The sequence below is a fragment of the Scylla paramamosain genome, chromosome 10 (assembly GCF_035594125.1).
Source record: "Scylla paramamosain isolate STU-SP2022 chromosome 10, ASM3559412v1, whole genome shotgun sequence".
Classification (NCBI taxonomy): Eukaryota; Metazoa; Arthropoda; class Malacostraca; order Decapoda; family Portunidae; genus Scylla; species Scylla paramamosain.
Window position 1 is genome coordinate 19186932 of NC_087160.1, and position 25000 is coordinate 19211931.

The 25000-nt window shown below is 46.0% G+C and overlaps 1 protein-coding gene across 1 annotated transcript in view; it reads right to left on the reverse strand.

Annotated features, from left to right (window-relative positions):
• The window catches only part of LOC135104532 (sperm acrosomal protein FSA-ACR.1-like), a 40604-nt gene extending 16863 nt beyond the window's left edge, over positions 1-23741 (reverse strand). Inside the window, exon 1 of the mRNA XM_064012106.1 lies at positions 23675-23741. Coding sequence (XP_063868176.1) covers positions 23675-23741 — 67 coding nt within the window. The remainder of the gene's footprint in view (positions 1-23674) is intronic.
• Positions 23742-25000: the final 1259 nt, after the last annotated feature.

The window sequence follows — 25000 nt, forward strand, 5'->3', positions numbered from 1 at the left end:
TCTCTCTCTCTCTCTCTCTCTCTCTCTCTCTCTCTCTCTCTCTCTCTCTCTCTCTCTCTCTCTCTAACTCTAACTCTCGCAACAGGGTTTAATTGCGTCATCCAATTCACGCACCATTTCCAATTACCTCTCCACACTGCTAGCCGGGAGAGGTGGCGAGGGAGAGAGAGGGAGAGGGGATACAGGTGGGCGGCGCTCCCTCTCCCACCTGTGTATGACCAATTAGATTTTCATTATTCTACCATTTTAAGGGTCGCTCAGTGACTGTCACACTGCGGGGGAGATTACAGATGATATTTACTACCCTAGAGAGAGAGAGAGAGAGAGTAGAAGTAGCAAACACATTTAAGTATTTAATCTCTCTCTCTCTCTCTCTCTCTCTCTCTCTCTCTCTCTCTCTCTCTCTCTCTCTCTCTCTCTCTCTCTCTCTCTCTCTCGTGTTTTTTTTATGGTCAATGTTGTTTAGGTTTCAATTTTCCGTGTTTGTTTGCTTGTGTGTGTGTGTGTGTGTGTGTGTGTGTGTGTGTGTGTGTGTGTGTGTGTGTGTGTGTGTGTGTGTGTGTGTGATGAGTGATGTTTTAACACTATGCACACACAAGTGAATTTAAGAGACTTGCCTTTCGCTCTCTAATGATGCGAAAAAGAGGAGGAGGAGGAGGAGGAGGAGGAGGAGGCAGAAGACAATGAAAAGAGGAAGAAGAATTTAATTAGTAATACGTAAAAATGACAAAGGTGACAATGATGAAGAAATAGAAGAAGAAGGAATGAAAAAAGGGGAAGCTGGAGAAAGAGAGAAAGAGAAGGAGAAATAAATAAAAGGGAAAATAGAAGAAGGAGGAGGAAGATAATTAGTAAGATGAGTGACGAATGGAATAAAAGAAAAGCAGGGAGAAGAATCGGAAGAAAGGGAGAAGAAAAAAAAAACGAAAGAGAAGATAGAAACACAGAACGAGAAAGAGTACATTTAAGTTGACTGATAAAAAAGAAAAATGGAAGCAGAACAACAGAAGAAACAGAGGAGGAGAAGGAAGATGAGGAAGCAGAGGAGTTTCAAGAGGAAGAGGAAGAGGAGGACGGAGATTTTCAAGAGGCTAAAGACCGGAAGACTCCACTCCTTACCTTTGTGTCCATCAAATCTCGAGTCTGTATCAGCGCGGCTTTTTGTCTTTCGCATCAGCCCAGCCAGAGATAAGACTGATAGGGCGGCCGCTCCCCGATCAGCCCGCGATACAGAGAGAGAGAGAGAGAGAGAGAGAGAGAGAGAGAGAGAGAGAGAGAGAGAGAGAGAGAGAGAGAGAGAGAGAGAGAGAGAGAGAGAGAGAATACATAACAGCACGTTAGCTATAAGGAAGAGAATGATAACGAAGATGGAATAGATAGATAGATAGATAGATAGAGAGAGAGAGAGAGAGAGAGAGAGAGAGAGAGAGAGAGAGAGAGAGAGAGAGAGAGAGAGAGAGAGAGAGAGAGAGATGACCACAAGCTACAATAAGGAAGACGATAATGATCAGAAAAATCAGGAAGAGAGAGAAGAAAAAAGGACGAGGAGGAGAAGGAGGAGGAGGAGGAGGAGGTGTGTTAAAAAATATATGATTTAAGGAGAAATGAGTTGAGAGAGAGAGAGAGAGAGAGAGAGAGAGAGAGAGAGAGAGAGAGAGAGAGAGAGAGAGAGAGAGAGGGAGTGAATCACAAGAGGGGAAGTAGAGGGGATTAGCATGAACGCGTAAGATGTGAAATGAAGTGTTAAAATTTAGTTTACGCTTCTAAGTTACGTGGAGTGATGGACGAGGAGGAAGAGCAAGAGGAGGAGGAGGAGGAGGAGGAGGAGGAGGAGGTAGTGCATGCAATTGACCGGGTGTGAAATAAGGGAAATGAAGCTGAAGCAGGAAGCATTAAAGAGGAGGAGGAGGAGGAGGAGGAGGAGGAGGAGGAGGAGGAGGAGGAAGTGGATCAGAGGCAGACAGTGGGTGGCAGTGGGCGGAGGTGGAATGTCGGTGCAGGTGGAGGAAATGAGTGGTTTGTGGGTGGATGGGTGGAGAGCGAGGGATAAGGTGTGTGTGTGTGTGTGTGTGTGTGTGTGTGTGTGCCAAATTGTGAAGGGTGTCGAAGGTGCAGTGGCGAGAACAAAGTGCCAAGCCTTGTATTTGTTTGTAGGGCGAAAGGCAGTGTTTGTTCAGCTGAGTCCCCGGCAGGAGGAGGGGGAGGAGGAGGAGGAAGATATGTATGGAAGAGGAGGAGGGGGAGTAGGAAGAGGAGAAGGAGGAGGAGTAGGACCCTACTATCTTAAACCACCACCACCACCTCCTCCTCCTCCTCCTCCTCCTCCTCCTCTTCCTATCACTCTTCACTCCCATTCTGATCTACATTTATGGACACACACACACACACACACACACACACACACACACACACACACACACACACACACACACAGCCTGACGCCTCCTTGCCTCATCTCCTTATCCCTTTCACGCTTCCTTATCTGTCTTCTCCTGATCCTTCACTCCCCTCTCTCTCTCTCTCCCTCCCCTCCTTCCCTTCACTTCCTTCCCATTCAGTCGCCTATGAAGAAGGAAGAATGAAAGAAGAATTGGAGAGAAATGAACGAACGTGTGTTATGAATAGGGGGGAATGTGCAGAAGATTAACCAGAATAAAAAGGAAAGAACATAATAATATACGAAAATAAGGAGAGAGAGAGAGAGAGAGAGAGAGAGAGAGAGAGAGAGAGAGAGAGAGAGAGAGAGAGAGACGAAGCGTTTTAAATGATAATGAAAACTGAGATATAATTCCGTCACTAAATAAATGAATGAACCGAGAAATGAAGAGAGGGAAGAGAAAGAGAAAGAAAAAGAAAAAAAGAGGAGGAGGAGGAGGAGGAGGACAAGTTTGAAGGAATGAGATATAGAACCAATTTTAGAGGGAAAGGAAAAGGCAGAGAGAGAGAGAGAGAGAGAGAGAGAGAGAGAGAGAGAGAGAGAGAGAGAAAGTAGAGGGGAAGGGATAAACTTAATGCATAGAGAAACACCCAACGAACCAGTGAGTGCATGAGAGAGAGAGAGAGAGAGAGAGAGAGAGAGAGAGAGAGAGAGAGAGAGAGAGAGAGAGAGAGAGGGGCAATCAGTGTTGTGCCCGAGATGAACTGATGAGGAAATGGCGCCAAAGGAAGCTGGTGGGGGCAGGATATTGATGTCTCACTTTTCTTGGGGTAAGGTTTGAGTTAAAAGTTTTGCAGGGGAGCGAGCGACAGAGAGAGAGAGAGAGAGAGAGAGAGAGAGAGAGAGAGAGAGAGAGAGAGAGAGAGAGAGAGAGAGAGAGAGAGAGAGATACGTACGGTGATGCCTTTGATGTTACACTCCCCTTTTCCATTCTTAAACGTGCGTGTCTCCTCTCTCTCTATCTCTCTATCTCTGTCTTACTCTCACACCACCACTACCACCACCACCACCACCACCACCATCACCACCACCACCACCACCACTGTCCTAAAAATAATGATTAAAAAAAAAAAAGAAGGGCCATGATCGATCTTAAGTCAAAATGTATTCATAGTTTTATTAATTGGCGCCTTCCTTAAGGAGATCGTAAAATTGTCGCGCTGCAAATTTTTTCCTCCGCACGTAAACCTGAGAGAGAGAGAGAGAGAGAGAGAGAGAGAGAGAGAGAGAGAGAGAGAGAGAGAGAGAGAGAGAGATGATTAAGATAAGACAAGCATACAGAATCAGATCTTCTTTGGTAGCTGATTCTCTTCTCTCCCTTCCTCTTGTAGCCCTTTCCTCTCTCTCTCTCTCTCTCTCTCTCTCTCTCTCTCTCTCTCTCTCTCTCTCTCTCTCTCTCTCTCTCTCTCTCTCTCTCCTTTATTCACCACCCTTCCTTTCCTTCCTTCTCTCCCATTCCCTCTCCCTCGTTACCTCTCATCTGATAGGTCAGGTGTTGTGATTGTCATAAAAGGGATCTCTCTCTCTCTCTCTCTCTCTCTCTCTCTCTCTCTCTCTCTCTCTCTCTCTCTCTCTCTCTCTCTCTCTCTCTCTGAATTTCTTTTGTGTTAATATTCCCTTTTAAAAACACTCTCCTCTTGAAACACACACACACACACACACACACACACACACACACACACACACACACTGCTACTCCTCCGCCTCCACCTATTCCTCCTCCTCCTCCTCCTCCTCCTCCTCCTCCTCCTCCTCCTCCTCCTCCTCTTCCTCCTCCTCTTCCTCCTCCTCCTCCTCGTCTCCGTCCAGCCCAGAAATATTTATGACTTTTAAGGCGACGAGAAAAAGAGAGACGACTTTCTTTAAATCAGGAGTGAAACTTTGACAGCAGAAGTCGTGCATCTCCTTGACTCTACTACTACTACTACTACTACTACTACTACTACTACTACTACTACTACTACTACTACTACTACTACTACTACTACTTCTTGCAACTTCCCTTACTTCATATGTTCTGATGTTCTTATGTACTACTACTACTACTACTACTACTACTATTACTGTTCGACTCTTGACCAGCAGGGGCACAGGAAACGCAGGTAACAGTGCAGGTGTTTATTCACAGAAGGTGTGAACAGAAGGCTGGAGGTAGGTGATCTCCCGGCGCCAGGCCGCGCACTTCCACTTAACACTTATGACTGAAGCCTAGCTCGTTCACTCATACACGTATTCATGCCTCACACAAGTCTCGCTCATTCACTCGTTCACACAACTAGCTAACAACCACACACCTCCCCCGAGACATAAGGAAGATTCCTTATCTTTGTTATGGCTACCGTAACACATGAAACAAAGTTACAATGATTGAAGTACAGAAAACACGGTACATATACACAAAACAAACACAGCGTACAATGAACACGTACGACTAATCGTAGGTGCTACGGTGCCACCGCACCTGCAGTCGTCTCGGCTCCCTACGCTGTCGGCTGCTTCGACGCTCTGGTTGCTCTCGGCCACGGTGTACCCCGTTACCCTGATGCTCCGGGCTGCCGGGATGGTGGTGTTCCTCGTGACCCTGATGCTGAAGCGCTGCACCGCCATGAGCGGTGTGCTGCTCGACAGGAAGGGGAGCAAGAGGTCTGTGTGGGCGTAGGTGTCTTCTATTACGCCACATCACGCGACCGCTGCCCATCTTGATGAGGTAGTCTCTCCTTCGCCCAACAGCCACGATGACACCCAGGCGATCCCAGAGGCCTGTCGTGTGATCTTGAACGTCGACGTGGCCACCGAGGTGCAGGAGAGGAAGAGTACGGGCGGACGCGTCGTGGCGAAGTTTCGCTTTCTTCCTCAGTCGCTCTGCCTTGGCGTCGCACTCATCAGCAGCGCGCTGCCACTGCTGAGCGTATGAGCGATGATGAGCCGGGACACAGGACCTCATAGGATGACCGAAGAGGACTTGTGCTGGTGATCGCCCTTCCGCCCTCGGAGTGTTGCGCAGTTCCAGCAACCCGCGAGCGAACGCATCCTCGTCCAGGTGTCCCTGCTGTGTGGTCGTGAGGATCAGCTTCTTCACGGACTTGACCGCTGCCTCGGCGTGACCATTGGAGCGTGGATAATGAGGTGAAGATACACGATGCTCCACCCCCCATCGAGCCAGGAAGCGCCGTACCGATGAAGAAGTGAACTGCGGTCCACCGTCAGTCCTCAGGAGAACAGGCACGCCCGTGTCGGCGAACACACCCCGAAGGACACGAACGAGCTGATCAGCCGATGCTGGACGTGAGCATGCAGACACGTGAGGCCACCCAGACAAGCGATCTACATACACGAGGTATGTACGGCCTGCTGCGTGGAAGTAGTCTGCAGAAACTGACTCAAACACCCTGCTGGGTGTGTCCGTGTCCTGCCAGAGAGGTTCGTTGGCTTGGCTTGGTAGGAGTGGACGGCATAGTGAGCATCCAGAAACGACGTTCTCAACGTCTCTGTCCATACCAGGCCAGTACACCGTTTGTCGGGCCCGTCGCTTGGTGCGCTCCATCCCCTGATGACTGTCATGGAGTCGCTCTAGTGTTTCTCGGCGGAGGCTGTGAGGAATAAGAAGCCTCGGCCCGTAAACCACCAGGTCGTCGTCTACGGCCAGCAGACTGCGCACCGGCCAGTACGTACGCAAGCGGTGATCGAGGTCGTGGCAATGATCAGGGAAGCCCTCGATGATGACGTTCTTGAGCAAGCAGTACTCCCCGTCTCTTGCTGCTGCGGCACGTACCATTTCCACAGTCTGATCCTGGAGTGGTGCTAAGCGGACGCCGTCCTCATTGGTGGCAGATAACGCTGAGATGACCGCTGAGTGGAGAGGGTCGAGGTCACCAGAAGTAGCAGCATCCTCTTCCTCCACTGGGTCCTGTACTGGAGCACGTGAGAGGGCGTCGGGCACACAGTGTGTCGATCCCTTTTGCCAGCTTGCTGTGAAAGAATACTGAGCAAGCTTCTCCCTCATGCGCTGCAGCCGCAGGTTCTCTATTTCTCCCAACAACTTGCTATTGAGGAGAGGTATCAGCGGGCGGTGGTCGAGCACTAGATCGAAGTGAGGGAGTCCTTTCAGGTAGGTGCCACATTTCCTGACTGCCCAGACGATTGCAGCCATTTCCAACTCTATTACTGCATAGCGGCTCTCTGTGTCTGTAACAAATCTTGACCCGCATTGCACCATCTTCCACTGGTCACTGTGCTTCTGCAGGAGAACGAATCCAAATCCGTGCATCCTTGAGGCGTCAGTCTGTAGCATCGTTGGTAATGATGGGTCGAAGTATGCCAAGACAGGTGGGCTGACGAGACACTGTTTCACCTTCTCAAACGCCTCTTCATGGTTAGGAGACCAGCACCAACTGTTCTTCGGGCGTAAGAGATCTCTGAGGGGTTGTGCAGCTGCAGCCACAGCAGGAGAAAAGCTTCCAAGCTGGTTTGTAAGACCCATGAATGATCGTAAGTCGGTGATGTGCTGTGGTCGTGGGAAGTCAGAGATTGCCTTAACTTTCTTTGAGTCTGTCGTGTAGCCTTGTCCAGAAACAGAGTAACCACAGTAATCTACCACTCTTTCCGCGAATGTAAACTTCTGTGGGTTGAGAGTGATGCCGTGCTGGTCACACCGCCGCACAATCTGAATGACATGGGCTAAGTGCGCACTGTAGGTGGAGTCATAGGCCAGGATGTCGTCCACGATCTTGATGGTGTTAGGTATGTCGCCGTAGAGCTTGGTCTCCTCGACGGTTATACTCGTCTCCAGACGAGACGAGACCCATAACCGCTCGCCGAAACTTGTACCGACCCCAAGGTGTTATGAAGCAGGTTAAATCCTGGTCTTCTTCTCTAATGGGGACTTGAAAATACCCCATCTTGGCATCAAGAGTGGTGAACCAAACTGCTCCGGTCCCGATCGAGGCGATGGCGTCATGAGGTGAGCGCACTGGATACACGGGCCTCTTCACGTAACGGTTGAGTCGTGTCAGGTCAACACACAGCCTTACACCAGATGTCTTTTTTGGGACAGGCACGATGGGGTGGCACCATGCCGTAGGGTAGTCCACACTCTCGATGATTCCCTTGTTAAGCAGCTCTTCCAACTGGCTCTTAATTTCTTCACGCCAATTGTAAGGGATTGTACGAGATGCTGTTACGGCGAAGGGTCGAGCGTCGTCTGTCAACTCGATGGCCATGGATCCACCAGCCATTGCACGTAAACCTTCCTTTGCTTCGAAGACGCTGGGAAAGGCCTTGATCACAGCAGCAGCGTGCCCCGCACGCTGCTGTGGCGTTGGGTCGTAGGAATGAGGCCAGCTGATCACTTCTGTGGGCGTAGATAGAGGTGGCTGCGAGGCGGTCGGGTACTTGATGGAGCTGTTGCCGGTGTGCTGTTCTTCCCTGCGTAGCGGTCGGATTTGAGCCGGAAAATCTTCGGGGAGGATTCCGAGAGCGATGGAATCGTACCAGCTAAGCAGCGCCCCCTTCACCTCCTTCACCACGCTCACAACAGTCTCAGCTTCCCTGTCGCCCAGTTGCAAGTGCGACGAGAAAGTTCCTACACAGGTGAGGGGGTGATTACCGGCAGCATAAAGTCCATCACCATCAGCGGGCGCCAAGCTGGAGGGCGGGATTCCAAGGAGTGTTGCCGTGTCGAGGCCAATAACGGTCGTTTCGGCCCCAGAGTCAGGAGTCCACGTAATCTTGTCTCTTCCAGCGGGATGTGTGGCGGTAATGAGCACCTGGGGCGCAGGTCGTGCCGTCACCGTCTTTGTGTATACGCCTGATAAGAGCTGGTATACACTGGCACTGGCTCCCCGCCTCGGGCCTGCACCGCGATGAGGAGAGACAGTTGAGGAACTCCTCGAAGCTCCTCGTCGTTTCCTCACTGTCTGCTGACATACACTCGCAAAATGCCCTCTTTTCCCGCAGTTACGACACACTTTATCTATTGCCTGGCATCCCCTTTTGTCACTGCGACAATCTTTGCCACAACGATAACAGCCCGTGGGGCTTGAGCCCCCGAAACTGCCCTTCCTGTAGTTCGAGACAGCGTTCACACCATGGCTCGAAGAGTGAGAGCCGCCCCTTAGTACTGCACTACACTGGTTAGCGCTCTCTGATGCTCTGCAAATATCTATGGCGTTTTCAAGGGTGAGTTTCTTGTTTTCCAGCATGCGTTTCAGAGCCACTTCGTCTCGTGTCCCAACGACAATTCTGTCACGCAGCTGATGGTTTATGCACTGGTCGCAAAAGTCACAGAAATTGGCGATTTCCTTTACAGCACATAAAAAGTCGTCAAAACCTTCTTGCGTTTCTTGCACGCGGGAGTAGAAGTCTCTTCTATCCATGATGATGTTGCGCTGGCTTCGCAGGTACTCACACATTGCATCGAGGATGGTTCTTAACTCCGCGTCTCTCGGTAAGCTTATCCCGTAGCGAAGTGTACGGGTCCACTCGTCGTCTAGGACAGCAGCGAGTGCCGCCCTCTGCTCAGCCAGGGAGAGACAGTCTATCCTGGCGAGGGTTACGTATCCTTCAAACTTATGGCGCCACGTGTCGAACTCACGTAAAGATGCTGACGCCGTTAAGTGAGGAATGATGGTGGCGGACGTCGGGAACCTCGCGCCCTGGGTAGACGTGCTGCGGGCTGTGGTTTCGCCTTCATTGCTCGCCGTGGTGCGACTGGGAGCTTGTGTCCCCACTCTCTCCAGCAGCTGGGTTAAACGCTCCTCGCGAGCCTGACTCTGCTCCGACTGTCGCGCTAGCAGAGCCTGACTCTGCTCCGACTGTCGCGCTAGCAGGGCAGCCAGCGCCTCCAACTGCTTCTCCATTCTGCGCCGTACCCACTGCAGCCTTGTCCTGATCCTACTCACTGCGCCATGTTCGACTCTTGACCAGCAGGGGCACAGGAAACGCAGGTAACAGTGCAGGTGTTTATTCACAGAAGGTGTGAACAGAAGGCTGGAGGTAGGTGATCTCCCGGCGCCAGGCCGCGCACTTCCACTTAACACTTATGACTGAAGCCTAGCTCGTTCACTCATACACGTATTCATGCCTCACACAAGTCTCGCTCATTCACTCGTTCACACAACTAGCTAACAACCACACAATTACTACTACTACTACTACTATTACTGCTACGACCTCTCCCCCTCCAGTCAGTCCCTCCATCTCTCCATGCCTCCCTCCATCTTTTACTTCAACTGTTTTTTTAGAAGTCAAGGTGTTTTTTTTCTCTCCCCCTTTTGCTCCCTCCTCGTTTCTCTCTCTCTCTCTCTCTCTCTCTCTCTCTCTCTCTCTCTCTCTCTCTCTCTCTCTCTCTCTCTCTCTTCTCTCTCGATGCATAAGTTTCTACGACAGTGACTCGAAAGGTGTTTTTTTTTCCCTTCCTTTTTTTTCTCTCTCTCTTTTCTGTATCTCGTCTCCCGTTTTCTTTCCTCTCACCGATCACGTTTTCTTTTGCGGAGTCCCATTGCAGGGTATACTTAAATAAAGAGATCAAGATGGAGAATATTATACTTACCAGTGGCACATACACGCGTGCTTTACAGTACATTCCCGCGTTGTAAATTACGGAATATTATCCTCTGCATAAATTACTCTGGAACGAAAATCTCAGTCAACACACACACACACACACACACACACACACACACACGACCGGTTTAACATGTTTATTTAGCGACTGGGACAAAATTAACTGCAAGACTCAAGCTGTGGGAGAAATATTACGTTTTCTATTGGTGTTCTGCTTCTTCCTCCGTTTCCTTGCCTTATTTTCTTTTCTTTTCTTTTATTTATTTCTGGCTTATTTCTCTCATATCTCACCAGTTTAATATGTTTATTTTGTGTGGAACGGAATTAATAGGGAGACTCAAGCAGGGATATTATTTTTACTGTCTCTTGGTGTTCTCCTTCTGCTTCATTTTCCTTGCCTTTCTTCCCGCTTATTTCTTTCGTCTTAGGATCTTATTTATCTATTAATTTATTTGTATGTTTATTGTTTTGCACGAACTGAGTAACTTGTGACGTGCATCGGAATGTGAGGAGGTGGAGAACGAGGAAGAGGAGGTGGAGGAGAAAGAGAAGGAATATTGAGGAATTAGCAGATAGTTAAGGAAATGTGTTTTGTGGATGTAAAATTCCGGAAGTTAGAGAGAGAATGTAAAGGAAAGAATGTAAAATGGAAGGAAGACAGAAGAAGGAACTTGACAAGAAAGAAAACGAAGGAGGATGAAATTACTGAAAAGATACATGCATGGAGAGAGAGAGAGAGAGAGAGAGAGAGAGAGAGAGAGAGAGAGAGAGAGAGAGAGAGAGAGAGAGAGAGAGGTTGGGGGAAAGGAACAATATAGCAATGTTTTGTGAAAAGAAAATATTGCCTTCGTGTGTGTGTGTGTGTGTGTGTGTGTGTGTGTGTGTGCTTGGCTGGAGTGTGACATACGGCCACTATGACACACACACACACACACACACACACACACACACACACACACACACACATTTAACACTAAAACACACACTACAACATACTGGCAATCATACATCAACAGCAGCAGCAACAACAGCAACAACAATAACAACAACAACAACAACAACAACAACAACAACAACAACAACAACAACAGTAACAACAACAAAAATATAATCCCTCAAGAAAAAAAAATAGAGTACCGCATTAAAAAAAAGAGAAGAAAAACGAAAGAAAAGAAAAAAATGACAACTTTCTGTAGTGACGAATCAAGTAAATCCGCACTACGTCAGACTCGTTCTCCTGAGAAAAAAAGAAAAAAAAAAAAACTAAGAGTCCCCAAGAAAGTCCCTGAGAAGCCTTGCAGCCCCACGTCCCCCCGGAAGGAGCAGCACGTAAAGGGATGGAATATTTTAAGGTCACCGTGTATTTTTTGGGGCCATACGTCACGGGGCCGCCGCGGAGGAACAATGGGTGCACCTCCCTCTCACCCCAGCGGCAGTCTGATGCGGGTGTCACTCCGCGCGTGTTTTTCTCAGGTTACAATGGGCGACGTGTGGCGGAGTGAGTGGGAGAGAGTGAGTGAATGAGTGAGTGAAAGTGTCCTGTATCAGTTTCTATCTTTGCTGCACTGTTGCTACTCTTGGCTCTGCTGCTCCCTTTGTTATCTTTATCATTACCCCTTCTAGTATTGCCACTACAAGAGGTGACATTAGGCGAGAGTGAGCTGCGAGTGAGTGAACGAGTCTTATATCAATTACTGCCACTGTTGCTACTACTGCTATTGCTGTTGCTATCGTCTTTCTTACTTCTACTGCTACCACTGTAATGGGCGATGTGTGGCGGAGTGCGGCGGAGTGAGTGAGTGAAAGGGTATTATGTCAGCCACTGCTTCTGCTACTATTACTGCTGCTACTGCTATTTCCATCGTCTTTATCACTATTACCTCTGTTACTAATAATATTGTAATAGGTGAAGTGTGGGAGAAGTGAGTAGTAGTGAGTGCTGAGTGAGTGAACGGGGTTACTACTACTACTACTACTACTACTACTACTACTACTACTACTACTACTACTACTACTACTACTACTACCACCACCACCACCAGCGCTGCCATCACTTCTACAATAATTTAAGCTTCATATTAAAACCGTAATCGTAAAAAAAAACACAGATAAGTAGCAAAGCGAGTAAACTAAACCAATTATTTTAGAGCAAAGACTACAACATCTCATTAATAAGCCTTAAAGATTAGTAAGATTCACCCAGGGACCGCCACTTGTAGGCCTAATGACTTCTTGCAGTTTCCCTTATGTTCTTATGCTCTTATACTACTAATTATGAGGTGATGATGTAATATAGTTGAAATTAAGCTCGCTCATCATCAGTCACTATCACCGTTACCATCACCATCACTTTAGGTATACAGTGATGGGTATGTGACGATGGGACGAAGATGGGGTGACGGGGTGGGTCCTTCCTCTCTCTCCTTTTCTCATATTTTTTCCTCCTCCTTCGCTATTTCCGCCCTTACCTTGAATTTTTTCCTCCCTCTCCTTCTCCATTTCCGTGGTTATTTTTGTTTTGCCCTATTTTTGTTTATCTTTCCTTCCTATATTTGTTCTTATTTTGATCTCTCTCTCTCTCTCTCTCTCTCTCTCTCTCTCTCTCTCTCTCTCTCTCTCTCTCCTGTTACTCATTATTTCCCTTACATTCGTCGTTCCATTCTTTCATCCTCTTCACATTCTTTATTCCCTGCTTCTTATACTTCCTTTTTCGTTTTTATTTCTCATATTTTCCTTCTTTTCTTTTTTTCTCTTTCCACTTTTCTTTTTTCTTCCCTGTTTCCTTATTTATTTCCTCTTTTTTTATTTTCTTCCTCTTTTCTTATTTCTCTTTTTCTATTTCTTTATTCCCATCTCTCTCCTATTTTTTCTCTACACCTCCTCCTTTCCTTATCTCCTCCCCTTTCTTTTTCCTCTCTCCTCTTTTTCTTTTCCTCCTCACTCTTATCTCTCTCTCCGTTTTCTATCAGTTTTCCTCTCCTGCCTTGCGTATCTCCACCCCTCGGTTATCCTCCTCCCCTCCTCTCTCCCTTCATCTTTTCCCTCCACTCTTCCTCCATCTGTCCTCCTTCCCTCCTCTTCTTCTCCCCTCCTTCCGTCACTCTTTTCTCCTCCTCCTCTTCTTCCTTCTATCCATGCACTTCCCTCCACCCCTCACCCTCCCCTCCATCTTTTCTCTCCACCTCTCCATCTGCCCTGCCCTCTACTCTGCCCTTCCCTCCCCTCCTCCCTTCCCCTCTCCCCTTCCCTCTTCCCTCAGGCGACGAGCAGCAGCAGGCACTTCAGAGGCGCTTAAAAAGTAGAGGGGAATCGTAAATCTGCTAGCTGATTGGCCACTCGGGGCCCGTAACGGCGTGACGTCACGAGCCCCACTGATAAGGAGGCAACCCGCAGCACGTTATGGCCAGGAGGTGGTGATAGTGGTGGTGGTGGTGAAGATGGTCGTAGTGGTGGTGGTAACAGTGGTGTGGTGAGGTGTGGCAAGTACTTAGCTCTCTCTCTCTCTCTCTCTCTCTCTCTCTCTCTCTCTCTCTCTCTTTTTTTCAGAGTAATGTGTGTGTTGATAGTGTTCTGAACGACAAAATCTCTCTCTCTCTCTCTCTCTCTCTCTCTCTCTCTCTCTCTCTCTCTCTCTCTCTCTCTCTCTCTCTCTCTCTCTCTCTCTCTCTCTCTCTCTCTCTCCCTCTCATTCCCTGTGTATGTTTGCTTGTTTGTCTGTCAGTTTATCTTTCATTCACCTCCTTCCTCTGAATTACACTCTTTCCTCCTCCTCCTCCTCCTCCTCCTCCTCCTCCTCCTCCTCCTCCTCCTCCTCCTCCACCTCGTCCTCGTCCTCCCCGTCCCGAAATCAGTAAGTTGGGCGTCACTCTTCATCCTTTCCTTCGTCATTGGGCCTCGAGTGAGAGATCAAACGCGGTACACACGAGAAAAGTTTCCCTCTTCTAAACATTTACTTGGATCCCAGTTTCCATCGAACTCTCTCTCTCTCTCTCTCTCTCTCTCTCTCTCTCTCTCTCTCTCTCTCTCTCTCTCTCTCTCTCTCTCTCTCTCTCTCCTTCAGTTGCAGCCACAGTAAGGGTAAGGGAGAGGACCAAACACACACACACACACACACACACACACACACACACACACACACACACACACACACACACATTGCTAAACTAACTGATTTTTTTTTGTGTCCGAAGAGTTATAGGCCTTCACGTGTGTGTGTGTGTGTGTGTGTGTGTGTGTGTGTGTGTGTGTGTGTGTGTGTGTGTGTGTGAGCGTGTGTGTCTATCTTTGTATTGAGTGAGTGTGGGTGAGGAGGAGAAAGAGGGTGAAGAGGGGTAGAAAGAAGAGGAGGAGGAAATGATAGAAGAATGGGAGAAAAAGGGAAAGGAATAGGAGAGAGAGAGAGAGAGAGAGAGAGAGAGAGAGAGAGAGAGAGAGAGAGAGAGAGAGAGAGAGAGAGAGAGAGAGAGAGAGAGAATAACACCTTCTATAACATTAATGTATATGTATGTGTGTATTGTATACGTATGTATGTATGTATGTGTGTATGTCCCCTATCCTCCTTCCACTTTCCTTCAGGCGTGGCAGCTAGCAGAACAGCAAGGTGAGGAGCTAAATGAACAGAATCACCTCACATTTGTCTCACTCTCGTTGCCTCGCCATCAATCTTTCGTAATCGAGTCAACAAAGTAACAAAGGCATTATTCTGTTATTCTGTTTTCCTGTGCACTTCTTAATCCTTCATTTCCCTCCTATGCACTTTCTCTTTTACATGTATTTTCATTAATCTTTATTTCTTTCTTTCTTTCTTTCTTTATTTATTTATTCGTTCTTCTTTCCTTCGTTATTCTGTTTTCGTTTCTCTTTATTCATTTTTTTTCATTTGTTTTTGTGTCTAATCTGATTCCAGCTTTTTCTTTTTTTCTTTTTTTGTTCTTTTTTCTTTTATTAGTCTTTTTTATTTATCCTTTTCGTTGTACATTCCTTTATTCTTTTTTGTCTTTTTGTCTTTTTATTCTTCCCTTTTCCTTTATTTATTATCATTTATTTGCTGTATCCAATCTCATCTTACTTTCTTCATTCCTTTTTCATTCATTCTCTTCATCATGCATTCCTTTCCTATCTTACTCTTTCACTCCTCTTTGTTCATTTTTTCCTTTTCTTTTTGCCATTTACCTACCCTATATTATCTCATTTTCCTTCATTTACTTATCTATTTATCCTTTTCTCCATTCACTGTCACTTATTTCTTATTTCATTCAGTCTTCTTTATTTATTCCTATCCTTCATTTCTCGTCATTCATCTCTCCTCTCCTATCTCATTTTACTTCATTCACTCTTTTATTCATCCTTTTCTTCATGCATTGTCATTTACCTTTCCTTTCTCATCTCATCATGTTCCTTTCTTTCTTAATTTCCTTTCCTTCATGTATTTCACCTTATCTCACCGTATCTTATCGCTATGATGGTGAGGAGGAGGAGGAGGAGGAGGAGGAGGAGGAGGAGAGAAGGCAGAAGAGATGGTAGGGAGAAGCTGGTGTATGGACGAGGTGAAGAAGAAAAAAAGGAGGAGGAGGAGGAGGAGGAGGAGGAGGAAGAAGGAGGTGCACTGATTAAAGGAAAAGAGGACAGTTTTTCTCTGCTAAAGGGGAATGAGAAAGCTTTTGTGACGCTAACTAGCAGCACCTTATAGCAACAGGGGGTCTGGAGGGGATCTGGTCGGTGTCTGGGGGTGTCAGCTTGTCACGTCCTCTGCTGGCGTTAAGTAAGCAGAGGTGTGTGTTAAGTAAGCAGTGTGTGTCATTTTAGGGTGATTTAGTTGTATGATGATTAGTGATCTGGTTGTATGGATAAAGAGAACCTTGTTGTTGATGAATGGATGGATAGATGGATAGATAATGGATGCTAGTTGTTTACATATGTATATATAGATAGATAGGCAGTTGGATAAATAAATAGATCGGTGGATAGGTCTTAATTGTTTACAGGTAGGTAGATAGTTGATAGATGGATAGATAATGCAGATGGAGAGATGTTAGTTTCTTGCCGATATGTATATAAATAGATAATTAGATAGTAGAAATTTAATATTTACCTACAGATGAGTAGATTAGTAGACAGATAGACAAAACAAACATAAATGAATTTTTACAGATATTAAACCATGTCTTCCTATTCTATTCTACTACACACTTCCTTTTAGTTCCCTCACTATATATCACCCTCATTCTTATTTTCTTTCCTCACTACCTTACTTTACTATTCCATTCCTAGCTTAACTCTACTCCACCAAAAGCCATCTCGCGTCCTTCTATTATCTATCTTCCACGAGCACAAACCAAACACAAAGTGACACATAACTGGTTTTCCAATTGATTTAGATTAATATACGTGCCTTTGGGTTCAAGTTCCCCTCCTCCCCTCTCTCTCTCTCTCTCTCTCTGGTAGTGTTTGTTCTGGCGGAGTTATAAAGAAATAGAGGCTCTCAGTGGTGTGAAAGATCCAGGTAAGGGGCGTGATGGGAGGACCTTTGTGGGGATCAGGGCGTCAGGTGAGCCAGGTGATGGTGGTGGTGGTGGTGGTGATGGTGGTGGTGAAGGTGGTGGTGAAGGGAAAGAAAGTGATGATTGATGGTTTTATTTCTGTTTTCTGTTTCCCTTCACCTCTCTCTCTCTCTCTCTCTCTCTCTCTCTCTCTCTCTCTCTCTCTCTCTCTCTCTCTCTCAGTCAGTCAGTCCACTTGATAGCAGAGTTAATCAAACGCTTCATTCTCGTTTTACTGCAACACACACACACACACACACACACACACACACACACACACACACACACACACACACACACACAGACAACTCCTTCATCTCCCCTCTGTCACGGCCCCTTTCCCCTCCTTTGCCTTACCAGCAGAAGAGGGTGGAAGAGAGAGAGAGAGAGAGAGAGAGAGAGAGAGAGAGAGAGAGAGAGAGAGAGAGAGAGAGAGAGAGAGAGAGTTGTACAGGGGGAGAGAAAAATGAGGAGGGGAGGTGAGGAGGGCGCGAGGGGTGACTGCCGCGTGAAGGAGGGAGGAGAGGAGAGAGGAAGAGGAGGAGTTTGAGGGGACATAAAAAGCGGTCGAGATAACAGGCAGGACATTGAGGGGAAGGTAAGATTACTGGGAGTGGCTTAAAGAGCTGAGGAGGATGTGAGCTTGGCATATTAAGCAGGGAGGAAGGAGAGGAAGAGGAAGAAGAAGGAGGAGGAGGAAGAAGAGGAGGACTGAGAGTGAAAATGAGAAGGGGAGAAAAATACATAATTACAGATACTTATATTGGTGAAATGATAGATAGATATAAAAAAAGAAAGGAGGAAGAGGAGAAGAAAGAGGAAGAGGAAGAGGAGGAAAGATGAGAGTGAGAGAAAAAAAGGAAAGGAAAATACATAGAGGAAGACACACTTAAGTGGAATGATAGATAATGTAGATAAAGAGGGAGAAGAGGAAGAGGAGAAGGACTGAGAGAGTGAGAGAGAGGGGGAAGGGAAAGAATGGGATATAGAAAGACACGTAGATAGATGGACTGATAAACTTGTTGATAATGTAGATAAAAAGATAGATGCATGAAAAATACAGGTAGATAGAGATAGAGAGAGGGAGATAGAGATAGATAGATAGATAGATAGATAGATAGATAGATAGATAGATAGATAGATAGATACAGAGAGAAAGAGAGAGAGAGAGAGAGAGAGAGAGAGAGAGAGAGAGAGAGAGAGAGAGAGAGAGAGAGAGAGAGAGAGTATTGAAGAAAAAGTGAAGGAAAGACTGAGAGGAAAAAGTAAGGGAAAAAGGGAAAAAAAAGAGAATGAAAGGAGAAGTAGAAGAAGGAGAAGACGGAAAGCAGAGTGAGGTATTGAAAGAGAGGCAGGAGGAGAGAAAAAGGGGAGAAAGGGAGGAAGGAAGGAAAGAAGTGAGGAGGAAGAGGAAGAAGAGGAGGAAGAGGAAGAGGAAGAGCATATGGTTAAGTGTTAAGTAAATATTTAGATCTCCATTTGTGATACTTGGCAACCTACTTAAATTGATGCTTTGAGGTGTCTGTATGTTTGTTTGTTTGTTTATTTTGTTTGCCTGTCTGTTTGTTTGTTTGTTTGTCTCTTCCTTATTTATCTTACTATACTTCTGTCTGTATCACCACATCTGTCAAACTTTTCTTTTTATCTGTATCTCATTCCTTGTTTCCTTTCCTCCTTCTCTTCTTCCTCTCTCCCTTCGCTTCCTCCTCTCTCGCTCTTCCCTCTCACTTGTTTCCTTTTCTCCTTCCCCTCTTCTTCCTCCTCTCTCGCCTTTTCCTACTCCCTTCACTCCCTCATTTCTTTCTTTCCTACCTTCTCTCTTCTCTTCATTCACCTCTCCCTTAATCTTTTCTTCCACTTCCCTTCCTTTTCCCTTCACTCTTACTTTTCCACTCCCTTCTCCTTTTACCTCCCCTCTATCTCTACTTTCATACGTTCTCCCTTCTTCTCCCCTCATTACACTCCCACTCTACTTCCTAGCACCTTCTCCCCTCTTCTCCCTTGCCTGCATCACTTCCTCTATTTCTCCTCATCCGTCCCTATTCTTACTCTCCTTTCCTCCTTTATAATCTCTATCCATACCTTTCTTTCCTCTCCCTATTTTCCTTCCTCCTCTTGTTCGTCTATATTTTTTCCTCCCTTCTCTCACTCTTACTCTCCACCTCCAGACTCGACTTCACCTTTCTCTCCTTCCTTCCCCCCTTCCCCCTGCCCCCGCGCTTATCCTTCCCCTCCCCTCCTCCCCCCGTGGCAGTGAACGATGCGCCATAACCAGGCAAGTACCGCCGGCGCCGCGTCAGGTAATTGTGTTGCAGGGAACTCAATGGACTTTTATATTACTTGCAAAACTGTTGCTTATAATTAACCATGAACACACCGGCGATTGCAAATTATAGCGTTATTGGAGAGAGAGAGAGAGAGAGAGAGAGAGAGAGAGAGAGAGAGAGAGAGAGAGAGAGAGAGAGAGAGAGAGAGAGAGAGAGAGAGAGTGAGTTAGGTTACTGTTGGTGTTTATTTGTGTTGCATTTAACCTCTGTCTATTGAAACGCGGCGTGTGTGTGTGTGTGTGTGTGTGTGTGTGTGTGTGTGTGTGTGTGTGTGTGTGTGTGTGTGTGTGTGTGTGTTAATTTCTGTGTTTGCATGTTTATTTTAGTTACGGACTTACATGGTGTGTGTGTGTGTGTGTGTGTGTGTGTGTGTGTGTGTGTGTGTGTGTGTGTGTGTCCAACATGTAATAGAGATTTTACTCTCAGCCCACACACATACACACACACACACACACACACACACACACACACACACACACACACACACACACACACACACACACACACACACACACACACACTAGCATGCAAAATGAACACAAAACTGAACGAATGTTGGAGAAGTGAACACATTCTTTTTTTAACTAAGAGCTGATGGACGTAATAGTGAAAAAGAAGGAAAGAAGGTAAAAAAAGAAAACAGTGTCACAAGGAGGAGGAGGAGGAGGAGGAGGAGGGAGAGGAGGAGGAGGAGATGATTCGTTTTGGATGCTCAGTACGAGATACCTTAAACTTACTTCTTTCTTCTTCTTCTTCCTCCTCCTCCTCCTCCTCCTCCTGGATTCAAGATGATACCCAAACGTTTTAAATCCCACGATGCCAAACATTTTTCCTTTAATCGTATAGTAAATACATGGAATAAACTTCCTGCAGAAATTGTGAACAGCAATACTATTGAATCATTCAAAAATAAAATAGACAAATATTTAAAAGCAAATCCCCAACAAGCTCTCTTCTTGTCCGAATAATTACTAAATTCACTAATAAACTCTTATTTTACAGACACCAGTTTTAATATAACTTGTATTAACTTTCAGATAGGCGTATAGAGTTCACCGTAGGGTGAATAGTAGAACTTCCTTTCATCCTTTCCTATGAAAATTTCCATGTCAGTTTTTCCATACTGCATGGTACTTTTCCCAACTATTTCCATGCCAGCGCAAGCTGGAGGGAGTGGTGGGTGGGGAGGAGCCTTCTGCTATGCTGTCCTGTCTCTCTTCCCTGTAGCTAGTTAGAAGTAGTTACCAAACAGCCTTGCAAGGACCAAAAGGTCTGTTGCTGTTTGGTTTTCCTTTGTATTCCTTTGTATTCCTCCTCCTCCTCCTCCTCCTCCTCCTTTCTTGTTGGCGTCATTTATTATTCGCTGTTGCTTGCTTTGCCTGTCAGTTAGAAGTTAATCTGTTTGTCTGAACTCTCTCTCTCTCTCTCTCTCTCTCTCTCTCTCTCTCTCTCTCTCTCTCTCTCTCTCTCTCTCTCGCATGCATTCTTATTCTTTTCCATTTTCTGTTCCTCGTCTTCCTCTTCCTCTAATTGAATATTCCATTGTCACTAAAATATTCACAAGTCCTTTCTTGCATAATATATTACGACCAGATGACCTCCAGGCGACGCAGAAGGAGGAGGAGGAGGAGGAGGAGGTGGAGGAGGAGGAGGAGGAGGAGGAGGAGGAGGAGGAGGAGGAGGCATCTAGTAGTGTTCGATGCCCGGCCAGAATTGTCGCGTCTTCGAGGAGGAGGAGGAGGAGGAGGAGGAGGAGGAGGAAAATGAGGAAAAGGAGGAGGCATCTTGTAGTGTTCGATGCCCGGCCAGAATTGTCGCGTCTTCGAGGAGGAGGAGAAAGAGGAGGTGGAATACATAGGAATACATAGGAAAGGCGAGTGACAGGAGGCCTTGCGACCTATGACGAGGTCACTCGTTCACTTTACTACATCTATAATAAGCTATATATTTAGTAGGAGGCAAGGATAGAACAGGAGAAGCTTCTCCTCCGGCGTTACCCGCAAGAAATAAAACGAATTGTTCACCCCGATTGCTGAGAGGAACAATCGGGGAAATTTATATGGGAAAGATGGGAAAAAGAAGAGATCTAGTGTAATTACTGCTATCGGAGGAGGAGGAGGAGGAGGTGGAGGAGGAGGAGGAGGAGTAGGTAAAGGAAAAGGAGGAAGAGGAGGAGGAGAAGGCGTCTTGTAGTGTTCGATGCCCGGCCAGAATTGTCGCGTCTTCGAGAAGGAGGAAGAGGAGGAAGAGGAAGAGGAGGAGGAAGAGGTAAAGGAAAAAGAGGAAAAGGAGGAGGAGGCGTCTTTTAGGTAGGAGTCTGTCTCATCTTCTCAAACCAGCGGGATTCGAACTTTTGAATAATACTTTTGTCATTTCATTAAATTTTGCAGGATTTTCACGCAACATCTTTCGTAGTTATTAAAAATACAAGAATATTTTAACAGTTCAAGTAGAGTAAAAAAATTTTTCTACACGCAGTAAAACTTTTCATTGTTCTCAAAGATCCTGCGATATTTTTCAGAGTTCACTTAGACTTAACTTTTGTGTTTCCACGTAATCTCTTTTGGTTTAGTTCAATAATTCAGGAATGTTTTTTTTTATTTATTTATTTAGATTTAGCGTTTTATTTATTTATTTATTTAATTTATACTTCATCTTTCGTTGCTGTCGTTGTTCAGTTTGACTTCACATTTGTATTCCCACGTAATATCTTTTGTTTTAGCTCAATAATTTAGGGGTGTTTTTAGTATTTCAATTAGATTTAACGTTTTTTTTTTTTTTTTTTTTTTAATTTGTACTTCATCTTTCGGTGTTGTAGTTCAATAGGACTTCACATTTTTATTTCCACGTAATATCTTTGGGTTTTGTTCGAGATTCAGGAATATTATTACAGTTCAATAAGACTTTTTTTTTGTTTACACTCAACATGTTTCAGTTTTGTTGAAGAGGAAGGAATATTATAACGGTTGAATCAGACTTTACAGCTTTTCTCTACGTAATCTTCTTTGATATTACAATTCGAATTAGTGTCAGAATCAAATACTTACTCAGACTTTTTTTTTCTAATACCGGAAGTGTTGACAGAACCACGTAAAGAGAAACTAAATAAAAAAAAATCTACATACGCATGAGGATACTTAACTAATAATCCAGAAGATAACAGTAAAAATTCACAAGAAAAACTTTCAAATTGCAAGTACAAAAAAAAAAAAAAATATATATATATATAAATATACATATATATATATATATATATATATATATATATATATATATATATATATATATATATATATATATATATATATATATACATATATAAAACCAGTCTTCCCTTTCATTATTTTTGTAAACAAGGACAATGTTTATTTATTTATTCATTGGCAGTGAGCTTAGAACCTGTCCCTCCACGCCCCTCCCAGTGCATTCTTCTGACACACCTTGAAGAGACGCGAACCTCACCCCATTCTGGGAAGCCGCCCTATATTAGAGAGAGAGAGAGAGAGAGAGAGAGAGAGAGAGAGAGAGAGAGAGAGAGAGAGAGAGAGAGAGAGAGAGAGAGAGAGAGAGAGAGAGAGAGAGAGAGAGAGAGAGAGAGAGAGAGAGAGAGAGAGAGAGAGAGAGAGAGAGAGAGAACGCACGTGACAACAAGACTTTAGATAGGAAGAGGATGAAGAGGAGGAGGAAGGAGGAGGAGGAGGAGGAGGAGGAGGAGGAGGAGGAGGAGAAAGAGAGGGAGGAGGAGGAGGAGAAAGAGAGGGACGAGGTGTAGCATGTATGATGGAAGGGGATATATGAGAGAGAGAGAGAGAGAGAGAGAGAGAGAGAGAGAGAGAGAGAGAGAGAGAGAGAGAGAGAGAGAGAGAGAGAGAGAGAGAGAGAGAGAGAGAGAGAAATAAACCATAAATATGAAGAAGATGCACCTGTCTTACTCTCCCTTATCCCCCTTCCCTCTCTTCCTTCCTCCCCCCACCTCACACGCGGCACTCCCCAGCGAGCCAGAGTCAGTGCCAGCAGGTGGGTGCCACTCAGGTTCCTCCTCAGGTGCCTTTCTCCTCCCTCTCCCCTCCCCATCCCCACTCCCCCTCCCTTATTAATAGCGAGGGAGGGGAGAGGTAACGAGTAAGTCAACGCCATGATTGTCACCTGCTGGAGAGGCGCCAACACCACCACCACCACCACCACCACCACCACTGCTACTACCACTACCACGACCACCACCACCACCACCATCACCACCACCAAGCAGCTACCACGCTCAAATAAATCTAGACCTTATTATGCATTTCTTTTGTCTCTCATCATTTTCTTTTTGTTTTTTTTTCTTCTTTATTTTTTTTTTGGTTTCCTTTATTTAATTCCTTATATTTTTTTCTTCGTCATCCTCTTTTTCTTTTTTTCATTACCTTTCATTTTTTGCCTTCTTTTCTCCTATTCTCTCTTTCTCTCTCTCTCTCTCTCTCTCTCTCTCTCTCTCTCTCTCTCTCTCTCTCTCTCTCTCTCTCTCTCTCTCTCTCTCTCTCTCTCTCTCTCTCTCTCTCCCCCCCCCCTACTTCCCTTTGCCTATTCTCTCTTTCCTTCCTTTCCTCCCCTCGATCTTTACACCTTCTACATCTCCTCCTCCTCTTCCTCCTCCTCCTCCACACAAACACACACACACACACACACACACACACACACACGTGCAAAACAAAAAAAAAGAAAAGGTATAGCAATTTTTTTTTTACTTGTGTGTGTGTGTGTGTGTGTGTGTGTGTGTGTGTGTGTGTGTGTGTGTGTGTGTGTGTGTGTGTCGTACAGATCTTTACACTCTCGCTCATGTGTTGCAAAGTTGTGTTCTCTTGCCGTGTCGAGCTGAGTGAGGGACTGACACATGCCGAGGAGAGGGAGGGAGAGGAGGGAGAGGAGGGGAGGGGGAAGCAAACGTGTGGAGAGACTGCAGAGATGGGGGAGAGAGAGGGAGGGAGGGAGGGAAGAGGGAAGAGAAGCGATAGATACGTAAAGGTAAAGAGAGAGAGAGAGAGAGAGAGAGAGAGAGAGAGAGAGAGAGAGAGAGAGAGAGAGAGAGAGAGAGAGAGAGAGGAAAGAAATGTAGTGAGAGAGAATGGATGGGGTACGAAGGGAGAGGAGAGGGGTTAGAGAAGGGAGGTGGAAAAGAGAGGAGAAAGAAGAAAGGAGAGGAGAGGAGAGAGAGAGAGAGAGAGAGAGAGAGAGAGAGAGAGAGAGAGAGAGAGAGAGAGAGAGAGAGAGAGAGAGAGAGAGAGAGAGAGAGAGAGAGAGAGAGAGAGAGAGAGAGAGATGAGATATGAAGAAGAGACAAAGTTAGAGAAGCCCATTATTCTGTGTTGTTTTGTGTTGAATATCCTTTTCTCAACTTCTTTATTCATATCTTGCTTCCTCACAACTCTCTCTCTCTCTCTCTCTCTCTCTCTCTCTCTCTCTCTCTCTCTCTCTCTCTCTCTCTCTCTCTATTCTCTTCTCTGTCTTCTCTCTTATATACTCATCATCTTACTTTCTCCTATCACTTCCCATCTCTTCTCTCTCCTTTTCAACCACACCTAAATCTTTCCCATTCCTCTCCACTCCCCTCTCTCCTCTCTCCCCTCTACCTGTTATCTAACCCTCCCAGTCTCACCCAAACCACTCCCCTTCCTCCACTCAACCTCTCTCTGTCTCTCATCCCTCCCTCTCAACTCTTCACTCCTCCCGCTCATCCCCATTTTCCATCCCTTTACAAGCCTCCGTCCCTACCACTTCTCATCCCTCTCCTATTCACCTCCGTTCCTCCTCCCGCTGTCCTCTTCCTGCTGTCCACCATCCACGCAGTCTTCCAACTATTCTTCTCCCGTTCAATCTTCCCGCTATCCTCCCGCCCAGTCTTCCCGCTGTTCACCTCCCGCCCAGTCTTCCCGCTGCGTGACCCTCCCGTCGGCGAGATGAGTCGAGTCGGATCGTTCTTACGAGGAAACTTTGACGTGGATTTTTGCTGGCGTTATTGGCCCGTCTGGCAGCGGCCCTCCAAATGACGCCGCCAGAGAGAGAGAGAGAGAGAGAGAGAGAGAGAGAGAGAGAGAGGAGAGAGAGAGAGAGAGAGAGAGAGAGAATGTTAGTGTAGCCACCCATCCACTTTCTAG